The sequence below is a fragment of the Enhydra lutris genome, unplaced genomic scaffold (assembly GCF_002288905.1).
Source record: "Enhydra lutris kenyoni isolate GAN:26980312 unplaced genomic scaffold, ASM228890v2 scaffoldscaffold90, whole genome shotgun sequence".
In the NCBI taxonomy this organism is placed as follows: Eukaryota; Metazoa; Chordata; class Mammalia; order Carnivora; family Mustelidae; genus Enhydra; species Enhydra lutris.
Window position 1 is genome coordinate 74,903 of NW_019154174.1, and position 16,833 is coordinate 91,735.

Sequence of the window (16,833 nt, forward strand, 5' to 3'; positions counted from 1 at the left end):
GTTGCCGAGGAACACAGTACCCCAGCGGCAGCTGAGGCTGGTCCCCCCCACCGCCAGCCCTGGTGCTGGCTGCCATGGCTGGCTGGGCATGGGCAGTACAGAAATGACTTTGAGACATGTTTTGAGGGAATATGGTCCTCGATGATGAGCCTGGCTGACAGGAGGCTAGATGCCACAGGGACCACGGGGCCAGCCACTCTCGGTCTGTCACCTTAATTCCCCTTTCCCGTTGCTACCGCCTGTTCCTTCCGACCATGGGACAGAACACAGCTTCACAATCCCCCCTCCCAAGCGCAGGTATCTGAAGCAAGCACCTAACCCTCGCCACGGTTTCTGAAGTCCTCCTTGATTCCTCTGTCCCCTACGCCCGCCCCCATGCCTAAATGGCTGCTGAGGCCTTCTGTCCCTTCTATTCTGAAATGCCTCTCCAATCAGTCCCCTGCACTACACATCCACTCTGGCTTCCCAATTCAGGCCCTCACTTTTCACCCGAATGAATGCAGAAGCTTCCTGACTGAGATCCCACAACTCTGGTCTCTCCTCTGTGCCAATTATCTTTCATAGAATCACTGGTCAGCTTTCTTTAAATAAAGTAATTTAAAAATAAAACCCCAACTCATGTTGCCTTCTATGCAATTTCACTGGCTCCATATTTTATACAGAATAAAGTTCAAATTCTTTGGCATGATAATGAAAAGACTTTACTATCTGCCCTTAATCTTTTTTTTTTAAAGATTTTATTTTTATTTATTTACTTGACAGAGTGAGATCACAAGTAGGCAGAGAGGCAGGCAGAGAGACACGGGGAAGCAGGCTCCCTCCTGAGCAGAGAGCCCGATGTGGGGCTCGATTCCAGGACCCTGAGATCATGACCTGAGCCGAAGGCAGAGGCTTAACCGACTGAGCCATCCAGTGGTCCCATATCTGCCCTTAATCTAACTACAGAGCCAGATATCTTGTTACCTCTTTCCAGAAATTCTACAGGTTACTAGTCAGGCTATTATTTTCCCTGGCACGCCCCACCCACAGGCATCTTCCAAACTCAAGTGGTCACTCCTCAGCCCTCTCCTACAGCCCCACACTAGACTCTGAGCTCCTCGAGGGTGCAGCTCATTTCCTAGTGTTTTTTAATCCCCAGCACCAAGCACAGTACCTGGCACACAGCAGAGGCTAAATAAGTGTTTGCAGTTGCTTTCTAAAAGATTTTTACTAGCAGAACAAAGGAGAAAGAGTAAAAAGGCTACACACCCTTTCCCTTCTCCTTTTTTTGCCACTCAGACCCTGTAAGGAAAGACAAAGTCACAAAACAGCATGGTCCAGTGGGAAGAACACAGGGTTTGGAATCGGAAGACCTAAACTTAAGTCCTTGCTCTGTCACTTGCTAGTTATGCATCTTTGGGCATGTCACCACCTTTTCTGGTCTCAAATTCCTCATCGGTATTCTACCTCGGAAGGTCATGAGGATCAAATGGCTTATGTAAAATACGGGAAAGCACTTCAAAAGCTATATGGAGAGGCAATAGGCAAATTCAGCCACATGAAACATATTTTTAAATGGAAATGGTAGGTCCTAGACTGAGAATCCCAGGATTAAAAGGGAGGAACCCTGGTGGGCAACTAGTGGAACTACTGGATATTTGACCTCTAAGGTCAGGGGGTGGCGGGAGACAGGGGAGACCGGTTCTCAAATAGGGTGGGGTAGGGAGAACCACCTGGGGGTCTGGGCACATATTCTGAAAATGGTCCCCAAAACAATCTGACACCAGCATCCAACAGCACGTGTTAAGAACCAATGTTCTACGTCAGTGCGTCTCAGCTCTGGCTCTGTATCAGAGACATCTGGGGTCCAATTTTCAGAACTGTAGGAGGCCTAGGGTACTGGAAGCCGTACTTGTAAAGAACACCATAGGGCTCTGATGCACCAGCAGGTCTGGGAATAAGATCTGTCCACATATCAGAGAAAAATCAAACTCTGCTCATTCCTGGGGATTTTTGTCACAGGACCTTCCGGGGGAGGGGGAGGGCTACGGATGGGGGATGAAAAAGATGGTTATTCTGGATAAAGGGGAGGTCAGGACTGCAGGTGAGGTGGAATGGGAGATGAACTGGCAGCGCGATGGAAAGAGTCAACATGGAGATCTGCCCTTCTCTTCACCCCCACCACTGCAGGCACCACCCTGGAGTGAGGGGTTGTCCCAGGCAGCACTGGTGGAAGGGGAGGAGGAGAGAAATACCAAGCTGTAGCAGTGGGGAGAAAGGAAGTTCCTGCAGTCTTCCGTTTCCTAGGTGGCTGCCCATACAAGAGGCTATACCTAAGTTGGGGACTGCCTGCACTGTACTGATTGCCATAAACGGGCAGGAAGAACATTACTTTTCTGAGGGTAAACTACCTGTGGAATTTAAAGTTTCAAGAGCTTTGCCCTTGAAATGTTTACCTTCGATGACATTTTCTTTGTATATGGTGGCCAATTTAAAGATGAGTTAAGCTCTTGAGATGAATTACTATTCCACATTCCAATCTCTACATCCTCTTCCTCTTCCCAGCCAGTGGGGCGATTTCCAGGCAATGGCATATCATCACCACACCAGCCATCTTGCATAGATTTTGGCCCTGATTGTGGATTTGTGATATAAAGAAAAACATGCTTTAATCAAACAATTCTTTCTGGAGGATGAGCACTCATTAAGGGGACTGGGGAATTTAAAAAAAAAAAAAAAAAAAAAAACAACAACAAAAACCACTTTTATTTCCCTTCCCAAATCTACATGGTAGGATGCATGTTTTATACGGAGTTGAAGGTTCCACTAAACAAGGTTTTTTGTTTAGAGTAATCTCTACACCCAGTAAGGGCCCCAAATGCACGACCCTGAGATCAAGAGTCATGTGGTCTACCAACTGAACTGGCCAGGCGTGCCTAAGAAAGAAAGAAAAAAAATTTTTTAAGAAGTTTTTTTGAATTAAAAATTGCAGGGGTGCCTGGGTAGCTTGGCTTGGTCACTCAAGTGTCCGACCCTTGATCTCAGCTCAGTTCTTGATCTTAGGGTCATGAGTTCAAGCCCTACACTGGCTCCACGCTGGGTGCAGAGCCTACTTAAAAAAAAAAAAAAAAAAAAAAAAAAAAGCAATGAAACATCTCTCTCGCTTTTTACGAACAGAAGACTCCTAATGTGGAACAATGGTGGCCTTCTTGTTCATACTCATTTAACAATCTGGATGGCAACACACAGGGCAAAGAGGATCGAGGAAATTTCAAAGAATTCTTTTTGATAGATATTTGCAATGACAATGGCCACAGAGTATTACAAGTCATAAGCAGAAAAGTATCTCAACTCTACACTCAGTCTTGGAATTCCTATGGAGTACCCCACACACAACTTAAGGGACAGTGACAATGTTCATCCGAATGTTGCATCAGGTCCCTCCTGAACTTTGTTCACTTTCTCTGTAATACTCAGGGAGTAATCTGGAACCTGAGCCAGACAGTTTGGATATGTGTTCACATGATTATATATCCAGTCTCTCATGTTGGATAACATGAAAGTTGGTTGACTAGGTAATCTTATTTGATAAAATATAACTTAGATTTAGTGAAGTACATGCAAATCCTTATCAATTAACACAGTTCTAAGGAAAGATAAGGAAATTCAGAAAGTTAAAAGAGCAAACCAAGTTATAAATTCAAAGAGGCAAACAGTGAATCATCTAGTATAATGAGACACAGGTACATTTATCAAGGATATAAAAATTATCTGATTATTTAATTATAGACAACGAGAGACCACCACTGCGACAAAATAGCTACTGGGAATTATCAATAACTTACCAGATTTGCTTAACGCTTGAGGACCAACAGAGCTGGAGCCCCACGTGGATGTGCTGGATGCTGCAGCAATGGGCTCCCCCCAGCTGGGACCACTGTCTATGGGTTTACCCCATGCTGAAGTACCATTATCCACAGTTGTGGCTGGAGTAGAAGGCTCCCCCCAGGGCTCACCCCAGCCTTTAGAAAGTATGGGAAAAGAAGTCATCAGCACATGGTAGGGTGGTGCGGTGGAATAAGGGGCAATAAGGAATACTTAGGGAACAAAAGATGAAGACCTTCACATTCACAGATCAAATAATGATGCTGTGATGGACAAAAAAAAAAGGAGGGGGGGATCTGTTTTATGCAAAGATGACAAATCATTTCCCATTATCATAATTTAACTACACGGTGTGAATTTTTTCCCCCATCTCTTCTTTCATAATTGCCCTCTGGGTATAGACCAGATTGTTTCGAACAACCTTAATAGCAAGCCTCCTCCTTTGAAGATAAATTTTAATTTCTGGAAAAGTCAAGTCATTCTGAGCCAAACCTACTGAATCCAAGCAGGTAATCAAGCTGGGTAAGTATGTGTACTCAATTTTTACCGTTAAGTGCATGCAACCTTTCAACATCACTGTTCTGGGGCATAAATAAATAAATAAATAAATAAATATCTACAAGACTAACATACCTAGGCATCTTATTTTTATAGGTGTTGGACAATCCTCCTTAAAAATTCTGAGGTATCAGGTTGTGCAAAGCAAAGCCATAAACATTGTTCAGTGGAACCAAAACAGCATTTCCCTTAGATACATACCTGTTTCTTCTAAGAATTAAATCTAAATTAATACAATAAACTATACCTGGGGGAAAAAATTGGATGCTGAAAGGTTAGCTCATGAAAACACTCCTATTACTACCTCTGAAGGGACTATTTCTCAATAAAACACCATTAACAAAAACAATGCATTCCAGTGACACTTAATGAAAATGCCATTGTCAAGATAATCTGCAGATAGGAATTAGCTCCTGGTTATGAGTGGGAATATGTGGGAATAGGCCAGAAAGGTATTATCAAAAGTTTTAAGTACACAAACATACATGCTGTCTAAATAACAGTTAGACGTGGATTTCATGCCTACTTAAATAAATCCCTTCTAAGGCTAAACATAGCACCTGGTATTTAGAGAGTATTGTATCTGGATGCTTATTTTATTTCTGAGGACACTGTAATCAAATAACAAAACCAAAAAGTAATGGCTTGACTCAGAAGAACTAGGAAGTGTTGGGCACTCCCACTTGACCCCACTTTCCAGACTCCACCTTCTGAAGTCTTCCTAGCAGAGAAGGGAGACTCACAACCAACAGGGACCACAGGCAGAGCTCTGATCCCTGTTGTTCAATGCTCCATCTATTTTTTTCTTCCCTAGAAGTTTCTCCTGGATTAGAGGGGGAAAGCTCTTTGTGTGCATATTCAAATACTCTGTTAAACAAATCAAATGTAGCAACAGTACATTGAAGAAATGAGGCTTACAATAGTGTGAACTATCTTCTAACACGGTCAGACTCCATTACATGAAAACTTACCGGAGCCACTGCCTGCCTCTTTGTTTGAGATGGCACTTGCAGATGGCAGCAACTGGTGTACCTGTGCTTGCTGGTCTGAGCGGCTGCTGCCATTTGGGACGTTTTTGTTCCACATGTTCACATTTTTGTAGTTGTATTTGCTCGGATCTCCCCAAGCTGAAGTTCCGTCGTCAATCTCCATTTTGCGACGTATGGATTCTGGGGATGGTTCCTCCCAGCCTGTGGGCTCTTCTTCTTTTGCTGGGGCTGGTATAGGTCCTCCCAGCCAGCCGGTACCAGGAGGTTTGCCTGTAGCTGGTGGGATTCCCCAAGACCCGACAATGTCTTGTTGCTTGTTCCAGTCTGGAGAACTGACTGGCTTTGACGAATCTCCCCAACCTAGAGACTGATTAGACTTTGGAGGGTCTGCCCATCCCTGGGAAGGATTAGGTTTAGAAGATTCGTCCCATCCTGATGAATTATTTGGATTTATGTTATTTCCCCAAGTAAAGGAACTAGTTTTACCAAGTTCGTTCCAACCAGAAACGGACCTGTCACTGTCACTACCTCCTGAGCTAGATTTCTTATTAGCCTCACCCCAATGGTTACTCCTTGAAGTCTCCCCCCAGTTTTCACCAGCAGAAACGGACCACCCTTGGCTTGATTTTTGTCCATCACCCCATCCCTGTTTGCTCTTTTGCGAATCATTCCATGCGGACTTCTCTTCTTTGCTGTTCCCCCACTGATTGCTCTTGACCATTCCTGTAGCAGCAGAGTCATCTTCCCATCCCCCCTGGCAGCTTGAGCCTTTGGAATCTCCCCACCTCAGAGCAGGTTTGGGATCTCCCCACCCCGGTACAGATGAGGTATCATTACTAGTAGGGCTAGTCTTATCTATACATGCCCCTGAGTTAAAAGTCTGTGTTGCAGAGCTTCCCCAGGCCTCTGTCCCATTGTCAGTCTTTCTTTCCCCTCTAGGTGATGTTTCTGTATCCCAGGCAGTATTCTGCTTAATAGGAGTCTGTCCCCAACCAGAGTTGGAGAGGACACGTGGATCCAAGTCAGTTCTGTTTACGATGCTTTGGAGTAATGTGTGCTGATCAATTTTTCTCCTATCTCTACTCTGATTTTCCCCAGTTGCTTTCTCCTCGAGGCGTCCAGTGCTTTCTGTACTACCTTCACTCTCCACTGTACCTCCTGTTTTGGCCCACACACTGTTCTGCTCATTTGTCTGAGATGTGGCAGAACCCTGATCCTCTTCCTCAGTAGATTTCCATCCGTTTGTAAACTTCTTACCGTTGCCATTTGCACTGTCATTGGAATGCTGATTGCTAGGCAGTTTGCTCCACTCCACGCTGGGTATATTAGTGCCAGTGTTTTGTGCGGGAGCTCCCCATCCTCGTCGACTTCCTCCAGAATTTGCGCCATTTCCACTTCCCCACGACGCACTCTGGGAGCTTGCTGCCCCAGACTCCCACACGCCTCCTCCTTTATTTGTGTTCACTTGAAAGTTAGTGCCCATAGGCCCATTTATGCCAGGCTGCATTAGAGTTGCATTCACAGTGTCACCATTAGCTTGGCCGTTAGGGCTCGAACATTTGTCTCCAGAGTAATTAGAACCATAGGCACCCCACGTAGTACCGTAAGAGCCTCCGCTTTTTGGCTCTCCATTGCTAAGGTGAGAAAGGGAAGTGCCATTCATAACTGACGGAGCCTGTATCTGAGGATGATTCATTGTGCTCACACGCCAGGCCCCTGTATTACTAGGCAGTTCATTATTCTGTACTGAACCGGAGTTTGGTAAACTAGAGGTCATAAAGTTAGTAGTGTTATTTGGTCCAGTCATCTCAGTGGTAATATTCTGAGGTTGACCACTGAATGAAACCTTCTGTGTACCACTTACTTCAGATTCACAAGTTTCCTGAAGGCTTCCCCAGGTACCATGGGTGGAAGAACCACCCACTTTAGAGTTAATACTCTGATTGTTAGGCATCTGGCCTATGGTACTGCACTGAATATTGATGCCAGAACTACTGCTCCCTACAGGCCCTTTGAGGGCAAGTCCGTTGTTGTCTAATACTGGCCAGGCACCATGGTTGCTAGCTGAATTCAAAGTGCTTGGATTTAACCCTCCATTTGATGAAGAACTTACAGTGCCCCAAGCATTCATTCTATTGTTGCTACTTTCTGATTTGCTTTCAGGAGCATCCACAGAGACCTGACATGTGCTTATTATGGCTCCATGGGAAAAACCCCATGGCCCAGTACTACTTCCATGGCCCACATTATTGCTGCTGCTACCAACCACAAACTTGTTTTGGGAACCAAGTCCAGTGCTATTCCGAAGGCCGTCTTTTTCACCGCCGGTGCTCCCTGAAGCCATGATAGTGATGTTTCTCTCTGATTCAGAACTGGAGGCAGAATCAGCATCCATACATTCTGAAGCCAACTCTGGATCACTGCCAGGGACTGAGGGCCATGCTTCTTTTTCAAGGGAGTCGTTTACAACAGCATTCTTACAATTTGTGCTAGAGTCACTCGGAGAAGACCCAGGTCCCCGCTGCGAATTTTCATAATGGGATCCTGAAGTATTGTGGTTTATATCTAGAATAAAGGAGAAGTACAAAAGTTTATGAAGTATTTGAAAAGATGATAAATATGTTATGAATGTATGTGGTTCCTCGACATTAACTTGGCCGTATGGTTACAAGGGCACTACTTATATCCCAGCTATCAACTTTTCTTTTCCAATCAGTAATTCCACACGGGCAGGGTATTTTGCTGTTTTGTTCACTGCTGCTATCCTATGAGCCTAGGGCAGTACCTGGAACGTAAGAGCGCCTCTCAACAGATACCTGCTGAATGAACAAACTGGTATTTATCAGCAAGTGAAAGAATTTTGGTATGAGCAAGAACTAGGTGGTAGTAACGTATTAGGATAACGAAGCAACCCAAGCCTAGAGGCCTGACATGGGAAAGAAGGGGCCGGGAAGGACATGGGTGAGGACAAATGAACAGGTCGAACGTGACTACATGGATTAGAAATATATCAGAAATCCCTTTCTGTCTTGCCATTCTTAGAGGAGCTTTTTCATGCCAACTGTTTTGAGTATTAGAACAAGTTTATAAAAACTACAAAGCCTCTTCCATTTTATTTCCTTTTCATTAGTGTTTTTTTTCTGCCCCCCCTTTCATTAGTGTTTTTATTCAACCTGAAACACTGCAACACAAGTACAAATTTTTTTTAGCTGCATTCTCCTTCCTAAAAATACTTAATTTACCTTCATAGCCATGTTTTAAAGATCACAGAATTATGATGATTAAAAAATCGAGTGCTGACATTAAACACCATTAATGACAGTCAGAGAATCCTATAATCTTGGGCTCACCACTATATATTATCATCTAGTTGTTTTCCTGCAGGTAGGGGGCAGGCAGTTCTCATGCTTCTAACATTTCCCCAGATTCATTTCTCTCATTCGGTTTAAGGATCTGGTAGTTAAAAGTTCTTCAGAGATATTAACCTGCATAAGATGTCTGCATTTAAACTGTCTTTAGGGAGTTGCTTATATTGTAGTTCCTGACTAGAGCAGTACTCAGAATCCCACATAGTGATTTTTAAATAACACATATGTTCAAGTCACATCCCAGACCTAAGGAACCAACCGCCAGGGATTACAGGCCTAGAAAACAAATATAACTCACTACTGGTATACTGCTAATATGGAAAATCAGGTTCATCTAGCAACATTTTCTCTCAAAGGACAACTGTCAAGCAGCAAAACACTATGAGCTAGAAAGAATAGCAGAAAAAAGGACTAGAGAGAGACCAAAAGTGTATACATAATTCACCAGATCCATGAATCTTAAAGTTCCATAAGAGACTCTGATCTCCACTCCCTGTTTGGGAATCACTGTTTCAGGTTGCCAAATGAAGTTTGTCATCTTTCAGTGCCCATATGAGAAGGTTTTTCTCAGAAACACAGGATGCCTAAAAGTCTGTCTCACAGGGTAAAAACAAACCAATACGCCAACACCTGCACCACCAGCAACATCATTCAGCACGGATCATGGATCACATGTTTTCTGAACATTTCTGTCACTGACTCCTTGGAACAACCCTAGAGCACAGATACACACTGCACTTTGTAGATGGGGAAATCAAGGCCCAGAGGTTAAGTTACAGCAAATCACAGGAGGACGGCAGAATTCAGCAATGGGTAATAAAGCTAGGTGGCTGAGAACATGGCTGGAACTCTCACAGACACCATGATTCAAGTGCTGCAGAACAGGGCTACAAACAGTACCTCTTTACTCAGCTGTTAACTGTACTGTCCTATGTGAAGTATTTAATTCAGTGCCAGCTTCAAAGAAGGGCTCCACAAGGGGCAGTTTACGGTATAGTGATTAAGAGCAAAACTCTGCAGCCTGACTGCTTGCATTTAAAGGCTGCTCTGCTGTTTCCTTGTGTGATCACAGACAAGATCTTCAATCTTTCTGTTCCTTAGTTTCCTCATCTGTAAAGTGATAATAGTAAGAGCAGCTGTCTCAACAACTGCTAGAAAACTAAGTGGTTAATAATTAAAAATGCTTTGAATATCTGATTCTAATTAGGTACTTAATAAATGAGGGCTGTTACTATCACTAATTAATATATATTGATGACTCTCGTGATTTTTTCAGTCCTGTCTCCAAAGCACATTTTTCACTCTACCACGTCTATCTCATGAAGAACAAATTTAGAAATCATACAACTTGCTTACTTTAAATCTCTACTTAAGGATCTCAAACCGGTTGAATGCTAACTCCTGGATTATTCCCCCACAGATGCCTCTTCTCAAATGGGGAAAAAAAATCCTGTTTCTTTATGGTTTTCTTCATCTCAGTAAGTTTCCTAAAACGTAAGATTTATTCTTACTCACTTACTGGGTATGGTCATATGCTCACTTACTGTATACACCACCAAGTCCCAAATCCACCCACATTTCTCCAGATCTAACAATCAAGCCACCATCACCATCATCATCACCTCAAAGATGTGAGTAAAAGTTGCCACATTTTGTTTTCTCACATGTATCAGTGTTTCTTGCCATATCCACCCAGCAGGAGTAAGAAAGTGTGATTGGGAATGTCAGACAAAACGATCTAGGCTACACACAAAAGGAAAGACCCAGAATTTAACAGTGAAACAGCAGAAGCATTCTCATACCAACAGGGAAAAGGCAGTGTACTTGTCCTCAACACTAGTACTCAGGCTTGTGCTAGAAGTACTGGCTGATGAAAGAGGACCCAGAAAAAAGGTAAGGATAGTGGAAAAGAAACAAAATAGATTCACATGTAAAATGCAATAGTTTTCCTGTATACCAGAAGTAGTCGATGAGAAAATATAACTGAGAAAAGATCCTAACTCTAATAGCCACAAAAACTAGAAAGCAATCTGGAATAAAGCTAACAGAAATACTTGAAGTCGTATATGATTAAGTTTTATTACAGGCCACAGAAGACAACTTGATTAAGTACAGAAACTTGTCCCTGAGTTAGAAAGATAGAATAATATTCTTTCTTAAAGTTTAATTCAATTGTAAGAAACTGCTAACAAGACTCTGTAACTTGATTAAAGTGATTTAAAAATTCACATAAAACATAAGAGAATGAGAGAGAATCTCAGTAGTGGGATGGGGGTAGGGGGAGCTGCAGTGTCAGGCGACAGCTAACCAGCGCGGCACTGCCCAAGCAGCTAAGCTTCAGCTCAACCGCACCAGGAAGGCAGGGACAGACCCAGGTGTTTGTCAAATTTTAGGATTTTACATCAGTAGGAGAAAAGGAATATTTGATACTTTAAAAAGATTTCTTAAAATCAGACAGTTTATCAAAAATAATTTGATCTAATTAATGTGTTAAAAGATGAAACTATGAAGTTAGCAGTGAATGAGAATTTTTTATGCATGAAAGGAAATACACCACAAAAGAGATGACAAAGATTTGACTACTTACCCAAACTGTGAAGTGATTTTATGTCAGAATACATCAGAAGCAAGAAAGGTAACGAAGAAAAAAACCCCAGCAAAGAGCAGCATCCGTTCTGCAAACCAAACTCTATCACCTTTAAAGTTAGTAAAAATTTCTTTCAGAATCTGGTCATGACCTGGTTTGGAGGGAATGGGAATGGTCTAAATTTGTCTTTTGCTATAGATTCCTACATATTTTGGGAAAATGAGAGACACCATCAGCATTTATTAGCTAAAATTCTATTTTTAATCTTAAAATTACTTGATACTTTCAAAAAAACAAAAATTAAAAGGCTATACCAAAAACTGTGTCTACCAAGAATCTTTTGGTTATGAAAAATGTGTAGCTCACACAGAGGTGGGGGGTGATCCCAGTCTAACTAAAGCTGTGAAAAGAAGAGGACTCCTCAGCAATTGCAACTAAAATGCTTCAGAGAGAGAGAGAGATTCTTTCAGAATTGGGAGAGGTAAAAATTTTGGTGTTTCCCTTACAGACAGGAAGCCAAAACCCATCATCACAAATGATCTAGAGGATAAACATAGAGGAACATAATTAACAATCCTGTTAAGTTTTTCCAGGGAACAGTAAGACTGTGAAGCCCCGAGCTGGTGGGAGGAAAGGGGGCAGTTGGGTTTTACTGAGCATGGTACAAAATACAAATTTTTACACATTGCACTGATGTAGGCAAATGAAGAGTTGGAAGACTGTGCCTTACCAAAGAACACTGGAAATCCATCAGCTCCACTCTCACACAAAATGATCTAAGGAGAACTGGGGGCAGCTGTAGCACTACACCTCAGAAAGAATAGTGCATTTCATAGTGCCTATTCACAAAGATCAAAGGGGATATGTGGGTAAAGAGCAAAGACTGGCAATCATTCAAGTGATTTGTAAAGAAACAGTATAATCTGCTCAGGAAGAATTTAGGTCCAGGAAGATTCATTTATTTTTATTAAATATATAGCAGGTAACAAACAAAATAAACATGTGCCTTCTGCCTTAACGACTTTTCATTCTCACCAGAAGGGCGAAGTCTTCAGAAGTATATGTACTCTGGTTTTAGAGTATTTCTGGGAAGTATGACATAGTATCACTTGGGAACATGAGAGAACCTGATGTGCACAATTTCAAATAGCACTCAGTAACAAAGGTCAAAATGTTTCTTTCAGTGATTTTGGCCTCTAAGTCCAGGGCTGGCAAACTTTTTCTGTCAAGGCCCAATTAGTGAATATTTTCAGCTTTGCCAGCCAGATGGTCTCTGTGGCAACCGCTGCCATTGTCGCCTGAAAGCGGCTGAAGACAACATGTAAAAGATGGGGCGTGGCAGTCTTCCAATAAAACTGGACTGAAATGGGCTGCAAGCCATCCTCTGTTCTAGATTAAACACGACAAAAGCAATACTACCAACCAAATGCAATGCATGGATCATGACAGATGAAGTGAGGTTGGTGGGGAGACAGCCATAAAAGACAATCTAGGGGCTGCTGCTCTAGACCAGATGGTGAGGGCCCCCACTGGGTGTGTGGTGATGGCTGTGCACACAAGCGAGGAGAGCTGAGAGACATTGTGGAGTTGAAATCAGCAGGTCATGAGAAACTGGAGGCCTATGAGATATGGAGATGGCCAGCCACTCAAACATGATTTTAAGATTTCTAGATGGGTGGTGACTGGGTGTGCTAACCTTCTGAGCAAGAGAACTCAGGAAATGACACTGGTATGTGGCAAGACAAGGAGCTCAATTTTGGATGTGTGGAGTTTGAGGGGCCTGCCATCAGCTGAAAACATCCAGAAGGCATGAACCTAAACCTGGGGAGAGAGGTGAAGCAAAGTCATGGGAGGGAATAAAATCTGAAAACAGGTCAAAGAAAAGAACAAGAATGAAAGACCTTTAAGGAAGAGGAAGTGATCCAGTAAGAAAAAAAATGTAGCTGTCTATTAACATGAAAACGGAAAAGGCTGGTTTTTTACCAAAGCTACAACTAAAAATCACAAGCCTGGATCTGACATTCAGAAGACCAATGACCTTAGTAAGACCTATTTTCGTCAAGTGAGCAGGAGCCAGATGACAGAGGGTTGAAGTCATGTATTAGAGACTGCAAAACATAGACTATTCTGTAAGGAGGAAGAGGAGAGAAATTCTATAATGTCCTCAAGAGACTGGAGGTTTTTTTGTTTTGTTTTTTTTTTTAAGATGATACAAATGTTAACTATGTTTATAGACACAGTAAGATCCAGGACAGGAAGGATGGATACAACACTGAAAAAAAACAGTAAAGAGCATAGGTGAATGAACAATATTTTCATCTTTAAATGTCTCTGAGAACTTTAACTTTTTTTCCCCCATTAAAAACAGCCCCAGGGGCACCAGGGTGGCTCAGTGCGTTAAGCCTCTGCCTTCGGCTCAGGTCATGATCTCAGGGTCCTGGGATCGAGCCCCGCATTGGGCTCTCTGCTCAGCGGTGAGCCTGCTTCCCTCTCTCTCTGCCTGCCTCTCTGCCTACTTGTGATCTCTCTCTCTCTCTCTGTCAAATGAATAAAAATTTAAAAACAAAACAAAACAAAAAAAAACAGCCCCATTTCTTGGTCATTCACCATTAGAGCTCAAACGTCCTTGAGGCTCTTAAAAAAAAAAAAAAAAGGGCAAAGCAAAATTCAAATGCAGTAACGGCTATAAAGAGTAATACCCACACATTCCTCCCCTTAAGAAATACACTAATAGAGAAAACTTCTCTGAACCCTTTCTCTGATCACATCTCCTTCCTTCCCCAGTGGGTCATTGAGTGGTAACCACTCAAAATATGAACTCATCCCTAAGCAATACAGAAGCTTTATATTTTATATAAATGGTATCATACTATAAACAAACAATGATATTCTTGGGACAACCAGTAGAAATGTGAACACAATCTATCTATTACAGGATTTACTGAATGTGTCTGCCCTTTTGCTTAAGGGTGGATCGTGGTATCATGGTTGTATAGGAGACTTTCCTTATTCTTAGGGAATTTCCTGTGGAAGTATTAAAAGTGAATTATAATGAATGTGCATATGTGGGCATATATAATGTACATATGATGGAGAAGGTGTACATGTCCAGTCAAGGAGGAAGGTGAATGAAGGACTGGGAAGGAAGTATGCATGTGAAGTCAAGATGGGAAAACATTAACAACTATTGGATCTGGTTGCGGGGTATATGGGTATTTGTTTCTCTCTATTCTTTCAGCTTTAGGGTACATGTCAGTTGGATGATAAAATGTGGGTTGGAACACTCTGGTCCATAAGAACAATACTGCTGCCAGCCCTGTTAGGTGTATGAGTGCCCCCAGCCCACCCCAGATCCTCTACTACATGAAGCCCTGTAAGCCCCCCAGCTTCAAGAGTTATGTGGGCAGTAACAGAGCCCAACACCCTAAGGCTCTAAGAAATCAACTGTCCAAGAGAATTCTTGATGTTGACCGAAAGCATCACTAAGTGTCTGAGGTATAGCCACAAACTGGCAGCTGAGCCCACAGAGCTGTCTGGGTTGACCAGAGCAGAGTTCTAATGGCTTATAAAGGTATTCAGATGGGGTACAAAGTCAATATATTTACCCCAGTTCCCATCACTCCTTTTCATCTTCTATGTCACTTACCTGCTAGCCTGTGAAGGTGCTCAGCTTACGACCTGTGATTTATAAAGTACCAGTTCTCATCTAGGGACCATCCCTGCTCCCTGACTGGACTGAATGAGTAAGAACTGAATTATGTGAGGACAAGGGAGGTGCATCCAGCACTGCACCCCCTCACTTTCATCATGAAAATTTTAAGTAAATATCTATGTATGTACGTATTACATGTATTGACCTACATGTCAAATCTACTTGTATTTGCTCAGGAAACAAAAAAGTTGAACACAAATACAAAAATAAAAACAGTTACGATTATGTTTGCACAGCTAGGAACTACCTGTGATTCACAACACAGAACTCTGGTGTTTGTGGACTATCGCTCATGCTGTCTTCAATGTACATGACACTGCTCTTCACTGATCTCTACTATTAAGGCGAGGACTGAATGTGTTAACATAGTCTGTGTGCTGCAGCGAGCACCCCAACAGTGTTAGTTACTGGATCACTATGATTATTACTGTTGTAAATAACCTCAGAGGTCAGGGCAGACCAAATGGTCTGAGAAGTCTTCCCTTGTTCAAAAACACCTGATGGTCTCTTATTGGCTCAAGCTGCTACTATGCCTCGTAGCACCTACACAGATATTTTAATGTAAATATGTGACATATGCTGGCAAGTGGGGATTCACAAATGTTTTTAAAAAAGACAAAAGCACAAATCTGGTTTTCCTGCAGAGGGCTCTGCCTCCATTAGCCACATCAATTCCAGACCTCAGCCAGAGACTGCTGCGCCCTCCTGGCTTCTATCCCCACCTCCACATGAACGCAGGCAGTGCCCCCTTGTAAAGTCCTCTGCAGAACAGGCAGGGTACTTGTTTGTCCTTCTCAGCCTTTGTTGAAGACTTCTTCCTATGCTCACATAGGCCTTCTCTTCATCTGAATGCACACCAATAATACTTTCAGGATTTCGGACCCATACCCATTTGTGAGAAACATTCTTACACTCCTATTGTTTGCATTTCAAAAACAGCTTTCTTCTTTCACTTCCACAATTTTTTGAAAATGGTACTCAACATACCATTTTCTAAATTTACAAGCCCGCTTCCCTGTTCATTTTGTTTATGAACAAATGGTGTGATACCACCACTGTTTAGTTTGTAATAGGTACTCAAGCATTCACTGTGCGAGTAACCTCTCCTAAGGCTTTGATCACATTTTTTAAAAACATACCAATGACTCATTATAACTGCTCCTAACCTCATTTCTCAGATGAACTTCAAGCCAAATTAACTGCTTGGTGTTACATGTAGTATGTCTAAACCAGACTCTTTTTCCTGAAGAGGACGGGCCCTTCTATAAATGTTTGAGGAAAGATAATTCATTCAGTACCTAAATATCAGGGGCTAAGCTATGTGCTTAAACACATCACATTAATTTAATACTCAAAGCAACCATATGGTTGGGCACTAATATCCATACTTTACAGCTCAGGAGAGGGTCGAGGTAAGTTAAGGGATTTGGCCAAGCCACATAAGGTAGTAAGTGGCTGGGGGAGGGGAGTAGTATTAACTCAGAGTCATAATTTAATAATAATAAATTCATAATAATTCCAATAATAATGTGCTGCTCTAATCACCTATGCTAGAAAAATCACGTTTGCATCCTCTTCCTCCTTACCTACCACATCCAATATACTGCCGAAGTACAGCAAGGCTGTTACAAGCACAGCTTTGCAGCCAGACAGATCTTGATGTAATTATAAGCCAGGGCTGCTACTGAAGAGCTGTGGAGTACCATTAATAGAATGGACAGGGAAAGTCCTGACATCTATAAGAGAGCACGGAGC

General features: G+C 42.4%; 1 protein-coding gene across 7 annotated transcripts in view; it reads right to left on the reverse strand.

Annotated features, from left to right (window-relative positions):
• Positions 1-16,833, reverse strand: part of LOC111162174 (trinucleotide repeat containing 6A) — a 162,689-nt gene that overhangs the window by 30,925 nt on the left and 114,931 nt on the right. For 6 of the 7 annotated variants that reach the window (XR_002641563.1, XM_022526380.1, XM_022526379.1 and 3 more), the window contains 4 exons: positions 5,394-7,976; positions 3,825-4,001; positions 2,436-2,611; positions 1,249-1,281 (listed from right to left, as the gene is read on the reverse strand). Coding sequence is in view for 6 of the 7 variants with exons in the window: in XM_022526380.1 (XP_022382088.1) it covers positions 1,249-1,281; positions 2,436-2,611; positions 3,825-4,001; positions 5,394-7,976 (2,969 nt within the window). In the remaining variant the exon portion in view is untranslated. The remainder of the gene's footprint in view (positions 1-1,248; positions 1,282-2,435; positions 2,612-3,824; positions 4,002-5,393; positions 7,977-16,833) is intronic. The other variant, XM_022526381.1, reaches the window with a different exon arrangement.